Raw genomic sequence first — 27,458 nt, 5'->3', positions numbered from 1 at the left:
CGCAGTCCCTTTTAAGCCCTCCATCGCTCATTTCCGAAAAAAAACTTCGGTCAATTCGGGCGCGTGTACAGTAAGGTGATGGCGTCAAATAGCCTATGTAATCTGACCGCTCAAAAATAACGTTTTTTTTCTGAAAAAGACAATACTTTCTTAAAATACTAACGCCCTCAATTAATTCTAAAACATGTTTTATGATTGATGCAATGTTGGAATGCTGCTCAAACACCGTTCCCAAATTAGAGAAAAGGGGTATCTATAATGAGCAGAGCATTCGTTTAATTGCGAGTCATTTGGGACGAGGGCCACGAGACGACGGTGTCCTTACTAATAACACAACCCCTGTGTACGACTGAACGAGCTCTTTGCAAGCAAGTGGGTGGCTCTGAAAAGAGCGGTTGTTGTGGAGGTAGAGGCGGCGGCGCGTTCACTTCTTTGCCTGAGAGGTCTTCTTGGGCAGCAGCACGGCCTGGATGTTTGGCAACACACCGCCCTGGGCGATGGTCACGCCGCCCATGAGCTTGTTCAGCTCCTCGTCGTTGCGCACGGCGAGCTGTGTTAGGGTCGTCGGTTCCCTGGATCTCTCCTGCCTGCGACCCTGTCCGCGAAGTACCGACGCCCCCAGACTCTCCACTAGTGTGGGAGCTGCCGCCGCTGCACTCCTCACCGGGCGGGGAAAGGTCGCCGCGCTCCTGTTCCCCCCCCTGTGCTGCCCCTCCCCCCGAGTCCGGGTTTCCTGCCGGTGAGGCATCACCCTCGACCGCTCTGGGACCCGCTAGCGCTTCGCCGGCACCCGAACGCGACGCTCCCCGCCCGCGCAGTCCCACGCACCAATCACACGCGGGTAACAGGGGGTTAGAGGTCAGAGGGTAAGCGACGTCGTTCGTACCCACTCCGGCGATTGGGGGGATTGGATTAAACGGGTTTAAAGGGCTATGCGATGGACATGCGTGCGAGATGGGTATCCGCTCGCAACGTGGGAGTCCGCAGCCGACGGTTTGTAGCGCACACACCCCACGCGGCGCCGCTCCACACACGCGGCGACCACCGCGAACGGCAAGCGCACCCACGCTTCCACTCTCTTTCCACACCCTCGCAAAAACCACATCAGTCCGTTATGTAATCGCCGACGATTTATTCCACCGGGTCGGCGAGCCCTTATTTAACCGAGTCAGTTGGGGTCAGCGGGGCAGGACCAATCTATCTCTCGATAGTCGGCACTACACTCTACCTGTCCTTCTCCCCTTTACCCTCTCCGGTTTTCTTCTTAAGCTAAGTCCCAACTCTCTCTTTCTCTCCCTCCCTTACTCACGGTTCGTCGTCACTGCTGGCTGGTCCTCGCGGCGCGCCGATACGTCCCACGGACGTTCGCGCGGCTGGACTCGGGAGTTGACGTGCCTGTGCTTGACTCGAGAAGCCAGATAACTTTTTCCCTTCGCCCTGACCCGCTTTATTCTTTCTACATCAAAGGGGCTACCTTGTGCCGACTCGCGGGCCAATCAGCTCGCTGGGATCACCCGCCAATCGGTAGGCCCATCTGTATCCCAGCATCCCCCGGGCCGTTGCTTTCAGCGACGTCCGCATCTAAATTTACCTGCTCAGCGGCCATCCAGCCAGAGGGCGACCCTGCTTTCCCGCCGCTCGTGGCTCTGCCATCCCCCCTACCTGCCCTGCCGACCCGTGTGCGTGAGGTGCGTACTAACCGCGGTGGCGGGGCTGCCCCGCCGTGAACATGTAATTTCTACTTAAGTCACGGCGCCACGGTGTGTGTTAGCGTCGAAGGAGACCGTCCAATTCCCTGGCCGCAGGAAACCGTGAAGATTATCCCTTTACGAGGGCTTCTGGGTGAAAACCTGTCGGCCAGGGTGTCTCCCCACGCGCTCTAATGGTGGGGGGAGTGCGTGCGTGTGTGTTCCGGTGGGGGGGGGGTGGGGAGGTGGTGGGGTGGAGCAATGTCGGCCTCGCTGCTCGGGGCGGCGAGATCGCAGGTGGGCCACCCGCCGATCGGCTCCGTGGCGGCGGCATCACATAGCCCCCCGTGGTGCCAGTCCCCGTCCCGGGTTGAATGGAGCACCTCGCCTGGGCCGCGCCCACGAGGTATCGCTGTGGGGTCCGGGGGATCCGCCCAGATCTCGTGGCAGGCCTCGGGGGAGGTGGTTCCGTCCTCGGGGTTTCCTGCTGCGGTCTCCTTCTCCACTCCAGTGGCTCCTCCTGTCCCTCGGCACCTGGGGGCTGGGGAACAAACTCCGCGGCAGCGGGGTTTAAGGGGCGGCGTCCCCGCCGTCCTCTGGCGGGGCCGGGACGCCTCGGGGCTGCGGGCCCGGCGGGGCCCATGTAGTGCGCGAGGCCCCCGAGCACGGGTGGCGCAGGGACACCGGGATTTCGCGGTACTCGGGCGGCGAGGATCTACCCCGCCGGGGCTGCCCTCCATGGTTTTAAGCGGCGGACGTTAACCACCGTTTCTCGGCCCCTCTCTCCACCCTGGATTAAGACCGTCCAGGGAGAGATCTGCCGTACCACGGTCCAGGGTCCCCGCCAGTAGGTGGTCAGCTTCCCCACCTGTCCGGCCCCGACGCGAGGGGTGTGTAGCCACACCTTTGTGCCTGTCAAGAAGAGGGGGGGCTCCACGCGGGGTCGGGTGCTCTGCTCCTGTCGCCGATGCGCGGCCTCCCCTTGCGGGTAGGCCCGGTCCCGGACCCCTCGTAGGGTCTCCATCAGATGCTCCACGGGGCGACTCCCTTCCTCCGTTTGGGGTGGAGGAATGCCGAACAGCAAGTCTGCGGGTAGACGAGACTCACGACCAAACATCATTAGGAAAGGGGTTTGTCCCGTCGATGTGTGCACCGTGGTGGCCTAGGCGAACAGGGCGTAGTGGAGGTGTTCATCCCAATCCCTTTGGTTTGCAGCCGCCATACGCTTGAGCTTTCCGGCCAGAGTCTGATTCATACGCTCAACTATACCGTTCGCCTGGGTGTGGTACGCCGTGGTTCGGTCTTTCTGGATTCCGAACTCCCGGCACAGCGCCTGAAACAACTCGGCCTCGAACTCGCTACCCTGGTCGGTAAGGACTCGCTCCGGGATCCCGTGCTTAAGTACATAGTGCTCCACGAACGCCCGGGCCACTACCAGGGCCGTTTTATCGGGGATGGCCACCGCCACGGGGTAGCGGGTGAAGTATTCCACCGCTACGAGGATATAGCGGTTGCCCCGGTGGGATCGTGGGAACGGCCCCTGGAGATCGATGCCGACCAGCTGGTTCGTCCGACTGACGCGGAACGGCCTTAGGGGTACCTGGTATCGTGCCGGTTTCGGTCCGCACTGCTGACAAGCGCGGCAGCCCTGTACCCAGGCGGCCACATCTTGCGTCAATTTGGGCCAGAGATACTGGCGACGCAGAGTCTCCCGAGTGCGCCGTTCCCCGTCATCGCCCCCGAGCTGGTGGTCGTGTACCAGCCGTAGCAGCTGGGGTCGCACCTGGGCGGGAACACAGATGCACCACGTCTGGCCGGCCTCGGTTAACTCCCGTACCACCCCGTTCTGCACACACAACCGGGCATACAAACCGCTCCAGGGCCCTGGTAGGGTGCTTTTCCCCTCCCGCAGGGCCGCTTCCACCGCCGCCAGATCCGGATCCCGCTGCTGGGTCTGCCTCAGCTGCTCATCATTCAGGCCCGGGAAGGCGCAGCCGACGTCCTCCTGGATTCGTCCTATCGGGGCGGGGTGGTCCACTGGGTCCCGAGTCGTGGGCCCTGCGCTCACCGGGCGGTCGACTGGGTCCGCACCTCCACCTGTGGGGGTCTCTGTGGTGCATACCGCACTCTCTCTCGCGGGGGGGGGGGGGGGGGGGTTAGGTTCAGCGGGTTCCCGGGGGTCCGTTGCCTGTCAGCAACGTCCCCCCAGGAAGCACGGGCAGGCCTCCTCCGCCCTCGTCTCTGCACACACCGCGGGTCGCCGTGATAATGCGTCCGCGTTTGCATGCGTCCGCCCCGCCCGGTACTCGATCTGCAGGTTGTACTCCTGCAGCTGCGCCAGCCATCGGGCCATCTGCCCCCGCGGTTCCTTGAAGGTGAGGAGGAACTGCAGAGCATAATGGTCCGTGCGCACCCGACATTTCCTGCCGTACAAATACGGGCGAAACTGTTTACACGCGAAGATCACAGAGTACAATTCCTGACGGGTCACACAGTAGTTCAGCTCGGCCCCGCTCAGGGTCCGGCTGGCGTACGCAATCACCCGTTTCCACCCCTTCCTGCACCTGCGACAACACCGCACCCAGCCCGCTGCTGCAGGCGTCGGTGTCCAAAATAAAGTCGGTGGTAAAATCGGGGAAAGCCAGTGTGGGGGTGTGTGTGAGGTGGTCTTTGAGGGTGGTGAAGGCCGTCTGGCAGGCCTCCGTCCACTGATAGGGGTTCTTGGGGGAAGTGAGTTGGGTGAGGGGGCGTGCAATGTCGCTGAATCCCTTTACAAATCGACGATAATAGGTGGCGAGCCCCAAAAATGATCTTATCTCCGTCAGGTTTCTTGGCTGTGGCCAATCCACTACGGTGCACACCTTTTCCGGATCGGTGCGCACCCCCGCCTCGCTGACTCGGTGTCCGAGGTACCCTACCTCTCGCTGCGCAATGTAGCACTTACGCGGCTTGAGCTTGAGATGGGCGGCTCGTAGTCGCTGGAACACCTCTCGCAACCTGGACCAGTGCTCGGACAGAGATCTGCTGAACACTATCACGTCGTCCAGGTAAATCAGGCACTGTCCCCACTGTAAGCCCCGCATTACCAACTCCATCAACCGCTGGAACGTCGCGGGCGCGTTAGTGAGTCCGAACGGCAGCACTCGAAACTCGATCAGCCCCATCGGGGTGGTGAACGCGGTTTTTGGCCGATCCTCCTCCGCCATCTCCACCTGCCAGTACCCGTACGCCAGATCGAGGGTGGAAAAATACCGTGCTCCTGCGAGGCTGTCAAAGGTGTCGTCGATGCGCGGTATGGGGAAGGCGTCGCCGAGGGTGACGGCCTTCAATTTTCGGAAATCAACGCAGAATCGGGTCGACCCGTCTTTTTTCGTCACCAGTACCACTGGGGCAGACCAGGGGCTCGTCGAGGGCTGAATTATGTTATCGCGTAGCATGTCCGCGACTGCCTCCTTGATCTGGGCCCATTCGGGCGCGCCCACCCGGTTTGCGGGGAGTTTGATCGGTCGGGCTGCACCTGTGTCAATTTGGTGCTTAACAAGGTCTGTTCGGCCTACATCTGAATCGTGCTCACTGAACACGTCGGCGAACTCCCGTAACAACCCGCACAGCTGATCGGCCTCCCCCCTAGGTAAATCTGCCCAAGGCACATGTAACGCATCATGTAGGGGAGCGATCTCGGCCCGGGGGGTTGGGCCGACCCGCCAGGCCAGATTCTGGTTGTCCCCAGAGTGGCCAGGGTCTTCTGCCCAGAGTGCAAACACCGAGTCGTTAGAGTGGTGCGTATGCAGGGGGTTTATGATGGCTACTGCGGTGCGTCGTCGTAGCTTCGCCGGGGTACTGTGTGGGTTAAACACCCGCATGAACAGTCGGCCCCCATCTGCGTTTACCAGCGTGGCTGACCCTACGACTCCGTACCGCGCTGCCAACTCTGGGTGAGGAGTTAGCATTACCTCACCCGAGGGTCGGTGTGTGGGGTCGGCGGAGGGGGTTGCCACTGGCACCAGCATCTCGGCGAGTGGCCCGATGGTGACGGCCGATACCAGCGTAGCGGCCACGGGTGCGAAGCGAGGGCGATTCGGCTCGGGTCCTAGGAACGGGATCCGCTCCCTGCTGCCCTCCATGGTGGTGCATCGCTGGCGGGGCTGCACGTTGAACCCCAGCTTTTCCAGGAGTTCCGTACCTGCAATACACTTGTGGCACAACACACTCGAGACGTAGAATTCCTGAGTGCACACCTGGTTTCCGAGACGGACCTCGAGGGAGATCCTTCCCAGCAACCCCATCCCGGCTCCGCTCGCTGTGTGCAGCGCGCAATCCGGGGCCTGCAGGCGGCTCACGTCAACCCCGAGCACGCTGCAGTGCACGTCGCTCACGAGTGAGGCTTCGGCCCCCGTGTCCAGTAGGATCCGGGTGCGTTGCCCGTTCACCTGTCCTTCCACCAGTGACGTGGCCCCCGTGATTCCTGCCACCCACTCCCGTAGCCAGTCGCCCATCCTCACCGCGTCCTTGGGTGTTGTGGCCGGGACCTGTGTGGGTGTCACTTGCTTACCATTATTATTATCGTCGTTTTGTTTCGGGACCTCGTTGATTGCACCCCTAGGTGGTCCACCCTCTAGGGGGCGTTGGCGTTTAACCCCGGCACCTTTCTAGCGCGGGCGATCTGGGGACAGTCCCTTACCAGGTGCCCTCGCTGGTCGCACAGGTAGCATGCTCGGGGAAGGGCGGCGGCCCCGTAGGAGACTCCCCGCATGCTCCCTCTTTCCCCTCCCGTACGCCGCTGCCCAGACTCCGCCTCTAGTCGGGCTACCCTCCCGGCCAGCCCTCCCAACTCGGTCTGAACCGTCTCTACCGTAGTCTGCAGCGTAGACATATGTGCCCGTACTTGGGTTACCTTGTTGTCCACTTGGGTTACTTTGTTGTCGATCCCCCCGATGCCCGCCTGTATCCCCGCTACCCATCCTGGGGTGGTCTCGCCGGATACCGGAGGCTCCCTTTCCTGACCCCCTACTGTCCTGGCGAGCTCCTGTTCCTCCTCTTCCTCCTCAGTGGACAGACTTGTGATGGTGCGCTCCCGTCCCAGTCCTCGGAGCTGTGAGCATTCGCTAGAAATTATTTCACATTTGCGCGCGCGCTCGACAAGGGCATCAAAGGGGAGGCGCGTACAGTTCACGTCTGGCTGCCACCACGCCGTGCTCGGTAAGTATCGCTGGATTTTCTCTGCGGCCAGCTCCTCAATCGCTTCCGTGGTGTACCCCGGGCGTGCGATCTTTGTTAGCTCACGCACATCCTCGGCATAATCGCGCAGGTCCTCGCCGGGTTGTCGACGGCGTGCCTCTAAGGCCGCTTTTGCCTCCTCCTCATCGCGCGTACCGAAACGCAGATGAAGTCGGCGCATCAGCTCCTCTAGCTGTGTCTGCGCGCTTGCGGGTAGGGCTTCCACAAAATCGCCTGCCCGCCCATCCAGATTCATATTAAGTTGACATAGCGTCTGCGCGTCCGTCCACCCATTAATTTCCTTAGCCTCTAGGACGTTGCGGGCAAATGCTTTCCACGAAGGTGTACCCCAGCCAGTGAATATATGCCTTATTTTCGCATCGGGTAATGCGGGGGTTCGTACTGCTTCTGACGCCAATATGTTAGGGTCGCCGGCCCCCGGGATCTCTCCTGCCTGCGACCCTGTCCGCGAAGTACCGACGCTCCCAGACTCTCCACTAGTGTGGGAGCTGCCGCCGCTGCACTCCTCACCGGGCGGGGAAAGGTCGCCGCGCTCCTGTTCCCCCCCTTGTGCTGTCCCCCCCCGAGTCCGGGTTTCCTGCCGGTGAGGCATCGCCCTCGACCGCCCTGGGGCCCGCTAGCGCTTCGCCGGCACCCGAACGCGACGCTCCCCGCCCGCGCAGTCCCACGCACCAATCACACGCGGGTAACAGGGGGTTAGAGGTCAGAGGGTAAGCGACGTCGTTCGTACCCACTCCGGCGATTGGGGGGATTGGGTTAAACGGGTTTAAAGGGCTATGCGATGGGCATGTGTGCGAGATGGGTATCCGCTCGCAACGTGGGAGTCCGCAGCCGACGGTTTGTAGTGCACACACCCCCCGCGGCGCCACTCCACACACGCGGCGACCACCGCGAACAGCGAGCGCACCCACGCTTCCACTCTCTTTCCACACCCTCGCAAAAACCACACCAGTCCGTTATGTAATCGCCGACAATTTATTCCACTGGGTCGGCGAGCCCTTATTTAACCGAATCAGTCGGGATCGGCGGGGCAGGACCAATCTTATCTCTCGATAGTCGGCACTATACTCTACCTGTCCTTCTCCCCTTTACCCTCTCCGGTTTTCTTTTAAAGCTAAGTCCCAACTCCCTCTTTCTCTCCCTCCCTTACTCACGGTTTGTTGTCACTGCCGGCTGGTCCTCGCGGCGCGTCGATACGTCCCACGGACGTTCGCGCGGCTGGACTCGGGAGTTGACGGGCCTGGGGTTGACTCGAGCAGCCAGAGCACTTTTTCCCTTCGCCCTGACCCGCTTTATTCTTTCTACATCAAAGGGGCTACCTGGTGCCGACTCGCGGGCCAATCAGCTCGCTGGGATCACCCGCCAATCGGTAGGCCCATCTGTATCCCAGCATCCCCCGGGCCGTTGCTTTCAGCGACGTCCGCATCTAAATTTACCTGCTCAGCGGCCATCCAGCCAGAGGGCGACCCTGCTTTCCCGCCGCTCGTGGCTCTGCCCTCCCCCCTACCTGCCCTGCCGACCCGTGTGCGTGAGGTGCGTACTAACCGCGGTGGCGGGGCTGCCCCGCCGTGAACATGTCATTTCTACTCAAGTCACAGCGCTACGGTGTGTGTTAGCGTCGGAGGAGACCGTCCAATTCCCTGGACGCAGGAAACCGTGAAGATTATCCCTTTACGAGGGCTTCTGGGTGAAAACCTGTCGGCCAGGGTGTCTCCGCACACGCTCTAATGGTGGGGGGCGTGCGTGCCTGTGTGTTCCGGTGGGGGGGTTGGGGAGGTGGTGGGGTGGAGCAATGTCGGCCTCGCCGCTCGGGGCGGCGAGATCGCAGGAGGGCCACCCGCCGATTGGCTCCGTGGCGGCGGCATCACATCTCCATCAGATGCTCCACGGGGTGACTCCCTTCCTCCGTTTGGGGTGGAGGAATGCCGAACAGCAAGTCTGCGGGTAGACGAGACTCACGACCAAACATCATTCGGAACGGGGTTTGTCCCGTCGATGTGTGCACCGTGGTGGCGTAGGCGAACAGGGCGTAGGGGAGGTGTTCGTCCCAATCCCGTTGGTTTGTGGCCGCCATATGCTTGAGCATTCTGTCCAGAGTCTGATTCATACGCTCAACCATACCGTTCGCCTGGGGGTGGTACGCCGTGGTTCGGTTTTTCTGGATTCCGAACTCCCGGCACAGCGCCTGAAACAACTCGGCCTCGAACTCGCTACCCTGGTCGGTAAGGACTCGCTCCGGGATCCCGTGCTTAAGTACATAGTGCTCCACGAACGCCCGGGCCACTACCAGGGCCGTTTTATCGGGGATGGCCACAGCCACGGGGTAGCGGGTGAAGTATTCCACCGCTACGAGGATATAGCGGTTGCCCCGGTGGGATCGTGGGAACGGCCCCTGGAGATCGATGCCGACCAGCTGGTTCGTCCGACTGACGCAGAACGGCCTTAGGGGTACCTGGTATCGTGCCGGTTTCGGTCCGCACTACTGACAAGCGCGGCAGCCCTGTACCCAGGCGGCCACATTTTGCGTCAATTTGGGCAAGAGATACTGGCGATGCAGAGTCTCCCGAGTGCGCCGTTCCCCGTCATGGCCCCCGAGCGGGTGGTCGTGTACCAGCTGTAGCAGCTGGGGTCGCACCTGGGCGGGAACACAGATGCACCCCGGCTGGCCGGCCTCGGTTAACTCCCATACCACCGCTTTCTGCACACACAACCGGGCATACAAACCGCTCCAGGGCCCTGGTAGGGTGCTTTTCCCCTCCCGCAGGGCCGCTTCCACCGCCGCCAGATCCGGATCCCGCTGCTGGGTCTGCCTCAGCTGCTCGTCGTTCAGGCCCGGGAAGGCGCAGCCGACGTCCTCCTGGATCCGTCCGATCGGGGCGGGGTGGTCCACTGGGTCCCGAGTCGTGGGCCCTGCACTCGCCGGGCGGTCGACTGGGTCCACGCCTCCACCTGTGGGGGTCTCTGTAGCGCATACCGCACCCTCTCTCGCTGGGGGGGGGTTAGGTTCAGCGGGTTCCCGGGGGTCCGTTGCCTGTAGGCAACGTCCCCCCGTGAAGCACGGGCAGGCCTCCTCCGCCCTCGTCTCGGCACACACCGCGGGTCGCCGTGATAATGCGTCCGCGTTTGCATGCGTCCGCCCTGCCCGGTACTCGATCTGCAGGTTGTACTCCTGCAGCTGCGCCGGCCATCGGGCCATCTGCCCCCGCAGTTCCTTGAAGGTGAGGAGGAACTGCAGAGCATAATGGTCCGTGCGCACCCGACATTTCCTGCCATACAAATACGGCCGAAACTGTTTACACGCGAAGATCACAGCGTACAAATCCTGACGGGTCACACAGTAGTTCAGCTCGGCCCCGCTCAGGGTCCGGCTGGCGTACGCAATCACCCGTTCCACCCCTTCCTGCACCTGCGACAACACCGCAGTCAGCCCGTTGCTGCAGGCGTCGGTGTCCAAAATAAAGTCGGTGGTAAAATCGGGGAAAGCCAGTGTGGGGGTGTGTGTGTGGTGGTCTTTGAGGGTGGTGAAGGCTGTCTGGCAGGCCTCCGTCCACTGATAGGGGTTCTTGTGGGAAGTGAGTTGGGTGAGGGGGCGTGCAATCTCGCTGAATCCCTTTACAAATCGAAGATAATAGGTGTCGAGCCCCAAAAATGATCTTATCTCCGTAAGGTTTCTTGGCTGTGGCCAATCCACTACGGCGCGTACCTTGTCTGGATCGGTGCGCACCCCCGCCTCGCTGACGCGATGTCCGAGGTACCCCACCTCGCGCTGTGCGATGTAACACTTACGCGGCTTGAGCTTGAGATGAGCCGCTCGCAGTCGCTGGAACACCTCCCGTAACCTGGACCAGTGCTCAGACAGAGATCTACTGAACACGATTACATCATCCAGGTAAATCAGGCTTTGCTCCCACTGCAAGCCCCGCATCACCAACTCCATCAGCCGCTGGAACGTCGCGGGCGCGTTGTTGAGCCCGAACGGGAGAACTCGAAACTCGAATAGTCCCATTGGGATGGTGAATGCGGTTTTTGGCCGATCCTCCTCCGTCATTTCCACCTGCCAGTACCCGGACGCGAGATCGAGGGTGGAAAAATACCGCGCTCCGGCGAGGCTATCAAAGGTGTCGTCGATACGCGGTATGGGAAAGGCGTCGCCGAGGGTGACTGCGTTTAGTTTGCGGTAATCAACGCAAAACCGGGTTGACCCGTCCTTTTTCGTTACTAGTACCACCGGGGCAGACCAGGGGCTCGCCGAGGGCTGAATTATGTTATCGCGGAGCATGTCCCTGACCGCCTCTTTGATTTGGGCGCGTTCGGGTGCGCCCACGCGGTACGCGGGAAGCTTTATGGGTCGGGCGGCTCCGGTGTCGATTTGGTGCTTAACGAGATCTGTGCGACGCACGTCTGAATGGTGTTCGCTGAACACGTCGGCGTACCCCTGCAGTAACCCGCGTAGCTGATCGGCCTCTCCCTTGGGTAATTCTGCCCAAGGTACGTGTACCGCGTCAAGAAGGGGGACGACCTCGGCGTGGGGAGTCGGGCCGACTCGCCAGGCCAGGTCCGTCTGGCAGGCCTCCGTCCACTGATAGGGGTTCTTGGGGGAAGTGAGTTGGGTGAGGGGGCGTGCAATGTCGCTGAATCACTTTACAAATCGACGATAATAGGTGGCGAGCCCCAAAAATGATCTTATCTCCGTCAGGTTTCTTGGCTGTGGCCAATCCACTACGGTGCGTACCTTTTCCGGATCGGTGCGCACCTCCGCCTCGCTGACTCGGTGTCCGAGGTACCCTACCTCTCGCTGCGCAATGTAGCACTTACGCGGCTTGAGCTTGAGATGGGCGGCTCGTAGTCGCTGGAACACCTCTCGCAACCTGGACCAGTGCTCGGACAGAGATCTGCTGAACACTATCACGTCGTCCAGGTAAATCAGGCACTGTTCCCACTGTAAGCCCCGCATTACCAACTCCATCAACCGCTGGAACGTCGCGGGCGCGTTAGTGAGTCCGAACGGCAGCACTCGAAACTCGATCAGCCCCATTGGGGTGGTGAACGCGGTTTTCGGCCGATCCTCCTCCGCCATCTCCACCTGCCAGTACCCGGACGCCAGATCGAGGGTGGAAAAGTACCGTGCTCCTGCGGGGCTGTCAAAGGTGTCGTCGATGCGCGGTATGGAGAAGGCGTCGCCGAGGGTGACGGCGTTCAATTTTCGGTAATCAACGCAGAATCGGGTCGACCCGTCTTTTTTCGTCACCAGTACCACTGGGGCAGACCAGGGGCTCGTCGAGGGCTGAATTATGTTAACGTGTAGCATGTCCGCGACTGCCTCCTTGTTCTGGGCCCGTTCGGGTGCGCCCACCCGGTATGCGGGGAGTTTGATCGGTCGGGCTGCACCTGTGTCAATTTGGTGCTTAACAAGGTCTGTTCGGCCTACATCTGAATCGTGCTCACTGAACACGTCGGCGTACTCCCGTAACAACCCGCACAGCTGATCGGCCTCCCCCCTAGGTAAATCTGCCCAAGGCACATGTAACGCATCATGTAGGGGAGCGATCTCGGCCCGGGGGGTTGGGCCGACCCGCCAGGCCAGATCATGGTTGTCCCCGGAGTGGCCAGGGTCTTCTGCCCAGAGTGCAAACACCGAGTCGTTAGAGTGGTGCGTATGCAGCGGGTGTATGGTGGCTACTGCGGTGCGTCGCCGTAGCATCGCCGGGGTACTGTGTGGGTTAAACACCCGCATGAACAGTCGGCCCCCATCTGCGTTTACCAGCGTGGCTGACCCTACGACTCCGTACCGCGCTGCCAACTCTGGGTGAGGAGTTAGCATTACCTCGCCCGAGGGTCGGTGTGTGGGGTCGGCGGAGGGGGTTGCCACTGGCACCAGCATCTCGGCGAGTGGCCCGATGGTGACGGCCGATACCAGCGTAGCGGCCATGGGTGCGAAGCGAGGGCGATTCGGCTCGGGTCCTAGGAACGGGATCCGCTCCCTGCTGCCCTCCACGGTGGCGCATCGCTGGCGGGGCTGCACGTTGAGCCCCAGCTTTTCCAGGAGGTCCGTACCTGCAATACACTCGTGGCACAACACACTCGAGACGTAGAATTCCTGAGTGCACACCTGGTTTCCGAGACGGACCTCGAGGGAGATCCTTCCCAGCAACCCCATCCCGGCTCCGCTCGCTGTGTGCAGCGCGCAATCCGGGGCCTGCAGGCGGCTCACGTCAACCCCGAGCACGCTGTAGTGCACGTCGCTCACGAGTGAGGCTTCGGCCCCCGTGTCCAGTAGGATCCGGGTGCGCTGCCCGTTCACCTGTCCTTCCACCAGTGACGTGGCCCCCGTGATTCCTGCCACCCGCTCCCGTAGCCAGTCGCCCATCCTCACCGCGTCCTTGGGTGTTGTGTCCGGGACCTGTGTGGGTGTCACTTGCTTACCATTATTATTATCGTCGTTTTGTTTTGGGACCTCGTTGATTGCACCCCTAGGTGGTTCACCCTCTAGGGGGCGTTGGCGTTTAACCCCGGCACCTTTCTAGCGCGGGCGATCTGGGGACAGTCCCTTACCAGGTGCCCTCGCTGGTCGCACAGGTAGCATGCTCGGGGAAGGGCGGCGGCCCCGTAGGAGCCTCCCCGCATGCTCCCTCTTTCCCCTCCCGTATGCCGCTGCCCAGACTCCGCCTCTAGTCGGGCTACCCTCCCGGCCAGCCCTCACAACTCGGTCTGAACCGTCTCTACCGTAGTCTGCAGCGTAGTCATATGTGCCCATACTTGGTTTACCTTGTTGTCCACTTGGGTTACCTTGTTGTCGATCCCCCCGATGCCCGCCTGTATCCCCGCTACCCATCCCGGGGTGGTCTCGCGGGATACCGGAGGCTCCCTTTCCTGACCCCCTACTGTCCTGGCGAGCTCCTGTTCCTCCTCTTCCTCCTCGGTGGACAGACTTGTGATGGTGCGCTCCCGTCCCAGTCCTCGGAGCTGTGAGCGTTCGCTAGAAATTCTTTCACATTTGCGCGCGCGCTCGACAAGGGCATCAAAGGGGAGGCGCATACAGTTCACGTTTGGCTGCCACCACGCCGTGCTCGTTAAGTATCGCTGGATTTTCTCTGCGGCCAGCTCCTCAATCGCTTCCGTGGTGTACCCCGGGCGTGCGATCTTTGTTAGCTCACGCACATCCTCGGCATAATCGCGCAGGTCCTCGCCGGGTTGTCGACGGCGTGCCTCTAAGGCCGCTTTTGCCTCCTCCTCATCGCGTGTACCGAAACGCAGATGAAGTCGGCGCATCAGCTCCTCTAGCTGTGTCTGCGCGCTTGCGGGTAGGGCTTCCACAAAATCGGCTGCCCGCCCATCCAGATTCATATTAAGTTGACATAGCGTCTGCACGTCCGTCCACCCATTAATTTCCTTAGCCTCTAGGACGTTGCGGGCAAATGCTTTCCACGAAGGTGTACCCCGGCCAGTGAATATATGCCTTATTTTCGCTTCAGGTAACGCGGGGGTTCGTACTGCTTCTGACGCCAATATGTTAGGGTCGCCGGAACCCGGGATCTCTCCTGCCTGCGACCCTGTCTGTGAAGTACCGACGCTCCCAGACTCTCCACTAGTGTGGGAGCTGCCGCCGCTGCACTCCTCACCGGGCGGGGAAAGGTCGCCGCGCTCCTGTTCCCCCCCTTGTGCTGTCCCCCCCCGAGTTTGGGTTTCCTGCCGGTGAGGCATCGCCCTCGACCGCCCTGGGGCCCGCTAGCACTTCGCCGGCACCCGAACGCGACGCTCCCCACCCGCGCAGTCCCACGCACCAATCACACGCGGGTAACAGGGGGTTAGAGGTCGGAGGGTAAGCGACGTCGTTCGTACCCACTCCGGCGATTGGGGGGATTGGGTTAAACGGGTTTAAAGGGCTATGCGATGGGCATGCGTGCGAGAGGGGTATCCGCTCGCAACGTGGGAGTCCGCAGCCGACGGTTTGTAGCTCACACACCCCAAGCAGCGCCGCTCCACACACGCGGCGACCACCGCGAACGGCAAGCGCACCAACGCTTCCACTCTCTTTCCACACCCTCGCAAAAACCACACCAGTCCGTTATGTAATCGCCGACGATTTATTGCACCGGGTCGGCGAGCCCTTATTTAACCGAGTCAGTCGGGGTCAGTGGGGCAGGACCAATCTATCTCTCGATAGTCGGCACTACACTCTACCTGTCCTTCTCCCCTTTACCCTCTCCGGTTTTCGTCTTAAGCTAAGTCCCAACTCCCTCTTTCTCTCCCTCCCTTACTCACGGTTCGTCGTCACTGCCGGCTGGTCCTCGCGGCACGCCGATACGTCCCACGGACGTTCGCGCGGCTGGACTCGGGAGTTGACGGGCCTGGGCTTGACTCGAGTAGCCAGATAACTTTTACCCTTCGCCCTGACCCGCTTTATTCTTTCTACATCAAAGGGGTTACCTGGTGCCGACTCGTGGGCCAATCAGCTCGCTGGGATCACCCGCCAATCGGTAGGCCCATCTGTATCCCAGCATCCCTCGGGCCGTTGCTTTCAGCGACGTCCGCATCTAAATTTACCTGCTCAGCGGCCATCCAGCCAGAGGGCGACCCTGCTTTCCCACCGCTCGTGGCTCTGCCCTCCCCCCTACCTGCCCTGCTGACCCGTGTGCGTGAGGTGCGTACTAACCACGGTGGCGGGGCTGCCCCGCCGTGAACATGTAATTTCTACTTAAGTCACGGCGCCACGGTGTGTTTTAGCGTCGAAGGAGACCGTCCAATTCCCAGGCCGCAGGAAACCGTGAAGATTATCCCTTTACGAGGGCTTCTGGGTGAAAACCTGTTGGCAAGGGTGTCTCCCCACGCGCTCTAATGGTGGGGGGAGTGCGTGCGTGTGTGTTCCGGTGGGGGGGGGTGGGGAGGTGGTGGGGTGGAGCAATGTCGGCCTCGCCGCTCGGGGCGGCGAGATCGCAGGTGGGCCACCCGCCGATCGGCTCCGTGGCGGCGGCATCACATCTCCATCAGATGCTCCACAGGGTGAATCCCTTCCTCCGTTTGGGGTGGAGGAATGCCGACCAGCAAGTCTGCGGGTAGACGAGACTCACGACCAAACATCATTAGGAACGGGGTTTGTCCTGTCGATGTGTGCACCGTGGTGGTGTAGGCGAACAGGGCGTAGGGGAGGTGTTCGTCCCAATCCCGTTGGTTTGCGGCCGCCATACGCTTGAGCTTTCCGGCCAGAGTCTGATTCATACGCTCAACCATACCGTTCGCCTGGGGGTGGTACGCTGTGGTTCGGTCTTTCTGGATTCCGAACTCCCGGCACTGCAACAACTTGGCCTCGAACTCGCTACCCTGGTCGGTAAGGACTCGCTCCGGGATCCCATGCTTAAGTACATAGTGCTCCACGAACGCCCGGGCCACTACCAGGGCCGTTTTATCGGGGATGGCCACCGCCACGGGATAGCGGGTGAAGTATTCCACCGCTACGAGGATATAGCGGTTGCCCCGGTGGGATCGTGGGAACGTCCCCTGGAGATCGATGCCGACCAGCTGGTTCGTCCGACTGACGCGGAACGGCCTTAGGGGTACCTGGTATGGTGCCGGTTTCGGTTCGCACTACTGACAAGCGCGGCAGCCCTGTACCCAGGCGGCCACATCTTGCGTCAATTTGGGCCAGAGATACTGGCGATGCAGAGTCTCCCGAGTGCGCCGTTCCCCGTCATGGCCCCCGAGCGGGTGGTCGTGTACCAGCCGTAGCAGCTGGGGTCGCACCTGGGCGGGAACACAGATGCACCCCGGCTGGCCGGCCTCGGTTAACTCCCGTACCACCCCGTTCTGCACACACAACCGGGCATACAAACCGCTCCAGGGCCCTGGTAGGGTGCTTTTCAACCTCCCGCAGGGCCGCTTCCACCGCCGCCAGATCCGGATCCCGCTGCTGGGTCTGCCTCAGCTGCTCGTCGTTCAGGCCCGGGAAGGTGCAGCCGACGTCCTCCTGGATCCGTCCGATCGGGGCGGGGTGGTCCGCTGGGTCCGAAGTCGTGGGCCCTGCGCGCGCCGGGCGGTCGACTGGGTCCGCGCCTCCACCTGTGGGGGTCTCTGTAGCGCATACCGCACTCTCTCTCGCCGGGGTGGGGGTTAGGTTCAGCGGATTCCCGGGGGTCCGTTGCCTGTCGGCAACGTCCCCCCGTGAAGCACGGGCAGGCCGCCTCCGCCCTCGTCTCGGCACACACCGCGGGTCGCCGTGATAATGCGTCCGCGTTTGCATGCGTCCGCCCCGCCCGGTACTCGATCTGCAGGTTGTACTCCTGCAGCTGCGCCAGCCATCGGGCCATCTGCCCCCGCGGTTCCTTGAAGGTGAGGAGGAACTGCAGAGCATAATGGTCCGTGCGCACCCGACATTTCCTGCCGTACAAATACGGCCGAAACTGTTTACACGCGAAGATCACAGCGTACAATTCCTGACGGGTCACACAGTAGTTCAGCTCGGCCCCGCTCAAGGTCCGGCTGGCGTACGCAATCACCTGTTCCACCCCTTCCTGCACCTGCGACAACACCGCACCCTGCCCGCAGGCATCAGTGTCCAAAATAAAGTCGGTGGTAAAATCGGGGAAAGCCAGTGTGGGGGTGTGTGTGAGGTGGTCTTTGAGGGTGGTGAAGGCCGTCTGGCAGGCCTCCGTCCACTGATAGGGGTTCTTGGGGGAAGTGAGTTGGGTGAGGGGGCGTGCAATCTCGCTGAATCGCTTTACAAATTGAAGATAATAGGTGGCGAGCCCCAAAAATTATCTTATCTCCATCAGGTTTGTTGGCTGTGGCCAATCCACTACGGCGCATACCTTGTCCGGATCGGTACGCACCCCCGCCTCGCTGACGCGATGTCCGAGGTACCTCACCTCGTGCTGTGCGATGTAACACTTACGCGGCTTGAGCTTGAGATGAGCCGCTCGCAGTCGCTGGAACACCTCCCGAAACCTGGACCAGTGCTCAGACAGAGATCTACTGAACACGATTACATCATCCAGGTAAATCAGGCATTGCACCCACTGCAAGCCCCGCATCACCAACTCCATCAGCCGCTGGAACGTCGCGGGTGTGTTGGTGAGGCCGAACGGGAGAACTCGAAACTCGAATAGTCCCATCGGGATGGTGAATGCGGTATTTGGCCGATCCTCCTCTGTCATCTCCACCTGCCAGTACCCGGACGCGAGATCGAGGGTGGAAAAATACGGCGCTCCGGCGAGGCTGTCAAAGGTGTCGTCGATACGCGGTATGGGAAAGGCTTCGCCGAGGGTGACTGCGTTTAGTTTGCGGTAATCGACGCAAAACCGGGTTGACCAGTCCTTTTTCGTTACTAGTACCACCGGAGCAGACCAGGGGCTCGCCGAGGGCTGAATTATGTTATCGCGGAGCATGTCCCTGACCGCCTTTTTGATTTGGGCGCGTTCGGGTGCGCCCACGCGGTACGCGGGAAGCTTTATGGGTCGGGCGGCCCCGGTGTCGATATGGTGCTTAACGAGATCTGTGCGACCCACGTCTGAATCGTGTTCGCTGAACACGTCGGCGTACTCCCGCAGTAACCCGCGTAGCTGATCGGCCTCTCCCTTGGGTAAATCTGCCCAAGGTACGTGTACCGCGTCAAGAAGGGGGACGACCTCGGCGTGGGGAGTCTGGCCGACTCGCCAGGCCAGGTCCTGGTGGTCCTCGGGGCGACCGGGGTCCTCCGCCCAGAGTGCGAATACCGAGTCGCTGGAGTGGCGCGCGTGTAGGGGGTGCACGGTGGCTACTGTGGTGCGCCGTCGTAGTATTGCTGGGGTGCCGTGGGGGTTAAACACACGCATAAACAATCGGCCCCCATCGGCGTTTACCAACGTGGCTGACTCCACAACCCCGTATCGTTTTGCCAACTCCGGGTGAGGAGTTAGCATTACCTCCCCCGATGGTCGGTGCGCGGGGTCGGTGGAGGGTGTCGCCACAGGCACCAGCATCTCGGCGAGCGGCCCGATGGTGACGGCCGTCGTCAGGGTAGCGGCCACGGGTGTGAAGCGGGGGCGATTCGGCTCCCGTCCCAGGAATGGAATCCGTTTCCCGCTGCCTTCCACGGTGGCGCACCGCTGTCGGGGCTGCACGTTGAGCCCCAGCTTTTCCAGGAGGTCGGTACCTGCGATACACTCGTGGCACAGCATACTCGAGACGTAGAACTCCTGGGTGCACACCTGGTGGCCTATGCGGACCTCCAGGGTGGCCCTCCCCAGGAGCCCCATTCCGGCTCCGCTCGCCGTGTGCAGTGCGCGGTCCGGGGCCTGCAGGTGGCTCACGTCGACCCCGACCGCGCTGCAGTGCGCCGTGCTCAAAAGCAAGGCCACCGCCCCCATATCCAGCAGGATCCGGGTACGCATTCCGTTAACCTGCCCTTCTACCAGCGACATGGCCCCCGTGATTCCTGCCACCAGCTCCCGTAGCCAGTCGCCAGGAGTCACGGCGTCCACGGGCGTTGTCGCTGGAACCTGTGTGAAGATCACTCGCTCGCCATTATTCCCACTGTCGTGGATATGTGTCGGGACCGCGTCGATTGCACCCCTAGGTGGTCCATTCTCTAGGGGGCGTTGGCGTTTAACCCTTCGGTATATCTAGCGCGGGCGATCTGTGGGCAGTCTCTCACGAGATTCCCCTGACGGCCGCACATATAACCCGCCCGGTGGGGGGTGGCGGCTCCGTAGTGGCCATGCTGCCCGCTCCCTCTCCCCTCAGTGCGCCGCTGCCCAGACTCTGCTTCTAGTCGGGCTATCCTCCCAGCTAGCCCCCCCACCGTGGAGCGCATCTCCCCCATCTCGGACTGGATGGTCCCGACGGAGGACTGCAGCTCGGTCATACTTCGGTCCATTTTGTCCTCCATCCCCCCGATGCTTGTCTGTATCCCGGCTACCCATCCGGGTATTGCCTCCCGGGGTCTCGGGGGCTCCCTTGCCTGTCCCCTTGTCGCGATGGCGATCTCCTCTTCCTCCTCTCCGGAGATTAAGCTCGCCACGGCGCACTCCCGTCCCCTCCATCGTGGCTGCGTGCGCTCACCGGAGAGCTTCTCACATTTACGCGCGCGCTCGACAAGGGTGTCGAAGGGGAGGCGCGCCCCGTCTACATTTGGTTGCCACCACGGGGTACGCATCAAATATCGCTGTACCTTCCCGGCGGCAAGGTCATCAATTATTTTCGCCTCATACTCCGGGTGCGCGATCCGGGTTAGTGCGCGCACATCCTCGGCATAACCTCGCAGATCCTCACCTGGTTGGCGGCGGCGCGCCTCTAAGGCCGCCTGCGCCTCCTCCTCATCATGCATGCCGAAGCGTAGTTCAAGCCGGCGCATTAATTCCCCCCACTGGGTTTGTGCGCTTGCGGGCAAAGCCTCTACAAAGTCGGCTGCCCGTCCATCCAAGTGCATCTCCAGCTGCTGCAACGCCTCTGCGTCTGTCCAGCCATTAAAATTCTTCGCACCTCTGATGCTGCGGGCAAACAATTTCCATGACGGAATCCCCTTGCCTGTGAACGTGCATTTTATCTTAGCCTGGGGTGGGGCGCCTCTCTCCCTTGGGGGTGCGGGGGATCGTACCACCTCTGACACCAAATTGTTAGGGTCGTCGGCCCCCGGGATCTCTCCTGCCTGCGACCCTGTCCGCGAAGTTCCGACGCCCCCAGACTCTCCACTAGTGTAGGAGCTGCCGCCTCTGCACTCCTCACTGGGCGGGGAAAGGTTGCCGCGCTCCTGTTCCCCCCCCTGTGCTGTCCCCCCCCAAGCCCGGGTTTCCTGCCGGTGAGGCATCACCCTCGACCGCTCTGGGACCCGCTAGCACTTCTCCGGCACCCGAACGCGACGCTCCCCGCCCGCACAGTCCCACGCACCAATCACACGCGGGTAACAGGGGGTTAGAGGTCGGAGGGTAAGCGACGTCGTTTGTACCCACTCCGGCGATTGGGGGGATTGGATTAAACGGGTTTAAAGGGCTATGCGATGGGCATGCGTGCCAGATGGGTATCCGCTCGCAACGTGGGAGTCCGCAGCCGACGGTTTGTAGCGCACACACCCCACGCGGCGCCGCTCCACACACGCGGCGAGCACCGCAAACGGAAAGCGCACCCACGCTTCCACTCTCTTTCCACACCCTCGCAAAAACCACACCAGTCCGTTATGTAATCGCCGACGATTTATTCCACCGGGTCGGCGAGCCCTTATTTAACCGAGTCAGTCGGGGTCAGTGGGGCAGGACCAATCTATCTCTCGATAGTCGGCACTACACTCTACCTGTCCTTCTCCCCTTTACCCTCTCCGGTTTTCATCTTAAGCTAAGTCCCAACTCCCTCTTTCTCTCCCTCCCTTACTCACGGTTCGTCGTCACTGCCGGCTGGTCCTGGCGGCGCGTCGATACGTCCCACGGACGTTCGCGCGGCTGGACTCGGGAGTTGACGGGCCTGGGCTTGACTCGAGTAGCCAGATAACTTTTTCCCTTCGCCCTGACCCGCTTTATTCTTTCAACATCAAAAGGGCTACCTGGTGCCGACTCGCGGGCCAATCAGCTCGCTGGGATCACCCGCCAATCGGTAGGCCCATCTGTATCCCAGCATCCCCCGGGCCGTTGCTTTCAGCGACGTCCGCATCTAAATTTACCTGCTCAGCGGCCATCCAGCCAGAGGGCGACCCTGCTTTCCCGCCGCTCGTGGCTCTGCCCTCCCCCCTACCTGCCCTGCCGACCCGTGTGCGTGAGGTGCGTACTAACCGCGGTGGCGGGGCTGCCTCGCCGTGAAAATGTCATTTCTACTCAAGTCACGGCGCCACGGTGTGTGTTTGCGTCGGAGGAGACCGTCCAATTCCCTGGCCGCAGGAAACCGTGAAGATTATCCCTTTACTAGGGCTTCTGGGTGAAAACCTGTCAGCCAGGGTGTCTCCCCACGCGCTCTAATGGTGGGGGGAGTGCGTGCGTGTGTGTTCCGGTGGGGAGGGTGGGGAGGTGGAGGGGTGGAGCAATGTCGGCCTCGTCGCTCGGGGCGGCGAGATCGCAGGTGGGCCACCCGCCGATCGGCTCCGTGGCGGCGGCATCACATCTCCATCAGATGCTCCACGGGTGACTCCCTTCCTCCGTTTGGGGTGGAGGAATGCCGAACAGCAAGTCTGCGGGTAGACGAGACTCACGACCAAACATCATTCGGAACGGGGTTTGTCCCGTCGATGTGTGCACCGTGGTGGCGTAGGCGAACAGGGCGTAGGGGAGTTGTTCGTCGCTTGAGCTTTCCGGCCAGAGTCTGATTCATACGCTCAACCATACCGTTCGCCTGGGGGTGGTACGCCGTGGTTCAGTCTTTCTGGATTCCGAACTCCCGGCACAGCGCCTGAAACAACTCGGCCTCGAACTCGCTACCCTGGTCGGTAAGGACTCGCTCCGGGATCCCTTTGCTTAAGTACATAGTGCTCCACGAACGCCCGGGCCACTACCAGGGCCGTTTTATCGGGGATGGCCACCGCCACGGGGTAGCGGGTGAAGTATTCCACCGCAACGAGGATATAGCGATTGCCCCGGTGGGATCGTGGGAACGGCCCCTGGAGATCGATGCCGACCAGCTGGTTCGTCCGACTGACGCGGAACGGCCTTAGGGGTACCTGGTATCGTGCCGGTTTCGGTCCGCACTACTGACAAGCGCGGCAGCCCTGTACCCAGGCGGCCACATCTTCCGTCAATTTGGGCCAGAGATACTGGCGACGCAGAGTCTCCCGAGTGCGCCATTCCCCGTCTTGGCCCCCGAGCGGGTGGTCGTCTACCAGCCGTAGCAGCTGGGGTCGCACCTGGGCGGGAACACAGATGCACCCCGGCTGGCCGGCCTCGGTTAACTCCCGTACCACCACGTTCTGCACACACAACCGGGCATACAAACCGCTCCAGGGCCCTAGTAGGGTGCTTTTCCCCTCCCGCAGGGCCGCTTCCACCGCCGCCAGATCCGGATCCCGCTGCTGGGTCTGCCTCAGCTGCTCGTCGTTCAGGCCCGGGAAGGCACAGCCGACGTCCTCCTGGATCCGTCCGATCGGGGCGGGGTGGTCCGCTGGGTCCCGAGTCGTGGGCCCTGCGCTCGCCGGGCGGTCGACTGGGTCCGCGCCTCCACCTGTGGGGGTCTCTGTAGCGCATACCGCACTCTTCTCGCCGGGGGGGGGTTAAGTTCAGCGGGTTCCCGGGGGACTGTTGCCTGTCGGCAACGTCCCCCCGTGAAGCACAGGCAGGCCTCCTCCGCCCTCGTCGCGGCACACACCGCGGGTCGCCGTGATAATGCGTCCGCGTTTGCATGCGTCCGCCCCGCCCGGTACTCGATCTGCAGGTTGTACTCCTGCAGATGTGCCAGCCATCGGGCCATCTGCCCCCGCGGTTCCTTGAAGGTGAGGAGGAACTGCAGAGCATAATGGTCCGTGCGCACCCGACATTTCCTGCCGTACAAATACGGCCGAAACTGTTTACACGCGAAGATCACAGAGTACAATTCCTGACGGGTCACACAGTAGTTCAGCTCGGCCCCGCTCAGGGTCCGGCTGGCGTACGCAATCACCCGTTCCACCCCTTCCTGCACCTGCGAAAACACCGCACCCAGCCCGCAGGCGTCGGTGTGCAAAATAAAGTCGGTGGTAAAATCGGGGAAAGCCAGTGTGGGGTTGTGTGTGAGGTGGTCTTTGAGGGTGGTGAAGGCCGTCTCGCAGGCCTCCGTCCACTGATAGGGGTTCTTGGGGGAAGTGAGTTGGGTGAGGGGGCGTGCAATCTCGCTGAATCCCTTTACAAATCGAAGATAATAGGTGGCGAGCCCCAAAAATGATCTTATCTCCGTCAGGTTTCTTGGCTGTGGCCAATCCACTACGGCGCGTACCTTGTCCGGATCGGTGCGCACCCCCGCCTCGCTGACGCGATGTCCGAGGTACCCCACCTCGCGCTGTGCGATGTAACACTTACACGGCTTGAGCTTGAGATGAGCCGCTCGCAGTCGCTGGAACACCTCCCGAAACCTGGACCAGTGCTCAGACAGAGATCTACTGAACACGATTACATCATCCAGGAAAATCAGGCATTGCTCCCACTGCAAGCCCCGCATCACCAACTCCATCAGCCGCTGGAACGTCGCGGGCGCGTTGGTGAGCCCGAACGGGAGAACTCGAAACGCGAATAGTCCCATCGGGATGGTGAATGCGGTTTTTGGGCGATCCTCCTCCGTCATCTCCACCTGCCAGTACCCGGACGCGAGATCGAGGTTGGAAAAATACCACGCTCCGGCGAGGCTGTCAAAGGTGTCGTCGATACGCGGTATGGGAAAGGCGTCGCCGAGGGTGACTGCGTTTAGTTTGCGGTAATCGATGCAAAACAGGGTTGACCCGTCCTTTTTCGTTACTAGTACCACCGGGGCAGACCAGGGGCTCGCCGAGGGCTGAATTATGTTATCGCGGAGCATGTCCCTGACCGCCTCTTTGATTTGGTCGCGTTCGGGTGCGCCCACGCGGTACGCGGGAAGCTTTATGGGTCGGGCGGCCCCGATGTCGATTTGGTGCTTAACGAGATCTGTGCGACCCACGTCTGAATCGTGTTCGCTGAACACGTCGGCGTACTCCTGCAGTAACCCGCGTAGCTGATCGGCCTCTCCCTTGGTTAAATCTGCCCAAGGTACGTGTACCGCGTCAAGAAGGGGGACGACCTCGGCGTGGGGAGTCGGGCCGACTCGCCAGGCCAGGTCCTGGTGGTCCTCGGGGCGACCGGGGTCCTCCGCCCAGAGTGCGAATACCGAGTCGCTGGAGTGGCGCGTGTGTAGGGGGTGCACGGTGACTACTGTGGTGCGCCGTCGTAGTATTGCTGGGGTGCCGTGGGGGTTAAACACACGCATAAACAATCGGCCCCCATTGGCGTTTACCAACGTGGCTGACCCCACAACCCCGTATCGTTTTGCCAACTCCGGGTGAGGAGTTAGCATTACCTCCCCCGATGGTCGGTGCGCGGGGTCGGTGGAGGGTGGCTCCACAGGCACCAGCATCTCGGCGAGCGGCCCGATGGTGACGGCCGTCGTCAGGGTAGCGGCCACGGGTGTGAAGCGGGGGCGATTCGGCTCCCGTCCCAGGAATGGAATCCGTTCCCCGCTGCCTTCCACGGTGGCGCACCGCTGTCGGGGCTGCACGTTGAGCCCCAGCTTTTCCAGGAGGTCGGTACCTGCAATACACTCGTGGCACAGCATACTCGAGACGTAGAACTCCTGGGTGCACACCTGGTGGCCTATGCGGACCTCCAGGGTGGCCCTCCCCAGGAGCCCCATTCCGGCTCCGCTCGCCGTGTGCAGTGCGCGGTCAGGGGCCTGCAGGTGGCTCACGTCGACCCCGACGGCGCTGCAGTGCGCCGCGCTCAAAAGCGAGGCCACCGCCCCCGTATCCAGCAGGATCCGGGTACGCATTCCGTTAACCTGCCCTTCTACCAGCGACGTGGCCCCCGTGATTCCTGCCACCAGCTCCCGTAGCCAGTCGCCAGGAGTCACCGCTTCCACGGGCGTTGTCGCTTGAACCTGTGTGAAGATCACTCGCTCGCCATTATTCCCACTGTCGTAGATATGTGTCGGGACCGCGTCGATTGCACCCCTAGGTGGTCCATTCTCTAGGGGGTGTTGGCGTTTAACCCTTCGGTATATCTAGCGCGGGCGATCTGTGGGCAGTCTCTCACGAGATGCCCCTGACGGCCGCACATATAACACGCCCGGGGGGGGGGGGTGGCGGCTCCGTAGTGGGCACCCTGCCCGCTCCCTCTCCCCCCAGTGCGCCGCTGCCCAGACTCTGCTTCTAGTCGGGCTATCCTCCCAGCTAGCACCCCCACCGTGGAGCGCATCTCCCCCATCTCGGACTGGATGGTCCCGACGGAGGACTGCAGCTTGGTCATACTTCGGTCCATTTTGTCCTCCATCCCCCCGATGCTGGTCTGTATCTCGGCTACCCATCCGGGTTTTGCCTCCCGGGGTCTCGGGGGCTCCCTTGCCTGTCCCCTTGTCGCGATGGCGAGCTCCTCTTCCTCCTCGCCGGAGATTAAGCTCGCCACGGCGCACTCCCGTCCCCACCCTCGTGGCTGCGTGCTCTCACCGGAGAGCTTCTCATATTTACGCGCGCGCTCGACAAGGGTGTCGAAGGGGAGGCGCGCCCCGTCTACATTTGGTTGCCACCACGGGGTACGCATCAAATATCGCTGTACCTTCCCGGCGGCAAGGTCATCAATTATTTTCGCCTCATACTCCGGGTGCGCGATCCGGGTTAGTGCGCGCACGTCCTCGGCATAATCTCGCAGATCCTCACCGGGTTGGCGGCGGCGCGCCTCTAAGGCCGCCTGCGCCTCCTCCTCATCATGCTTGCCGAAGCGTAGTTCAAGCCGGCGCATTAATTCCCCCCACTGGGTTTGTGCACTTGCGGGCAAAGCCTCTACAACAGTGGTTCTTAACCTTGTTGGAGGTACCGAACCCCACCAGTTTCATATGTGCATTCACCGAACCCCTCTTTAGTGAAAAATAAAATGTGATTTTTTTCAAATTCAAGACGTAGATATGTTTTTTACTGGTACACAAAATGAGCCGTGCATGAACATTACCTTGTTAAAAGAATAAAACCAACACAATGCATAAACTCACAACAAATTACATACCTGGAAATCAATGTGACTTCTGCTGTTGCCTTTGAGAGATCAGTTCAGATATGCGTGGCTTCACCTTGGCAAGTGCCACTCTCATGTCATTTTCACAGCAAAGTCTGTTCCTTTTCTTCGTTTTTATGTCCAGCATCCTCGAAAAGGATTGCTCACAAAGATATGTTGTAACAAATGGTATAAAAAAATCCAGGGCTTTCTTAGCAATAACTGGATACTTGTTCATTTGTCGACACCAAAACGTTGAGAGCGTTGTTGTTCTGAAGAGTTGCTGTTGAACCTGGCTCTGCTGAATTTCAATGATTTCGTCGAGGAATTCATCATTGACATCTGCTGTTTCAACAGCAAACGTGAACGGCTGTCTCACCCATGCTGGATATGACTCTCTTGTAGGGAAATATCCGTCGAGAGACTTTGCAAGCTCATCTAAGTGCGTGGCAATTGTTTGCTTCAGTTCCGTGGATACAGAAATATCTCCGATTCCAGACACATCTTCGATCTTACTTGCACAGTCGTCCAGAAGCGGGAAGTTTGCGAAGTTATTGTTCTCTGTTCGTCGTTTCCATAACGGTAGCTTTTTTTGAAAAGCCTTCAGGCGTTCTTCCGCTTCCATGATATTGACTCCACCACCCTGCATCTGCTGATTGAGATGATTGAGAGCTGCGAATATATCAGCCATGTACGCTAAAATGAGAATGAACTCAGGATTTTTGAAGCAATCTGCATGGCAGTGTTGGTGCTCTTGCAAAACAGGGCTAATTCCACACGCATGGCAAAAACACGATTCAGCACCTGTCCCCGGGATAACCACCGAATATTAGAATGGAGTAGAAGTACCTCAAATTCAGAGCCCATTTCTTTACACAGCTCACTGAAGATGCGGTGCCTCAGTGCA

General features: G+C 61.1%; 1 protein-coding gene across 1 annotated transcript in view; it reads right to left on the bottom strand.

The window, feature by feature from the left end:
• Positions 1 to 407: 407 nt before the first annotated feature.
• The window catches only part of LOC142929414 (histone H2A-like), a 30,199-nt gene continuing 3,148 nt past the window's right edge, over positions 408 to 27,458 (bottom strand). The window contains exon 2 of the mRNA XM_076070832.1: positions 408 to 572. Within this exon, the coding sequence (XP_075926947.1) occupies positions 425 to 572 (148 nt within the window). The 3' untranslated portion in view covers positions 408 to 424. The remainder of the gene's footprint in view (positions 573 to 27,458) is intronic.

This window comes from Petromyzon marinus, chromosome 31, assembly GCF_048934315.1.
Source record: "Petromyzon marinus isolate PM22_M1 ecotype Great Lakes invasive population chromosome 31, UKy_Petmar_22M1.pri1.0, whole genome shotgun sequence".
NCBI classification, from domain to species: Eukaryota; Metazoa; Chordata; class Hyperoartia; order Petromyzontiformes; family Petromyzontidae; genus Petromyzon; species Petromyzon marinus.
Note: the sequence above shows the minus strand (reverse complement) of the source record. Positions and strands in the feature narration are given on the sequence as shown.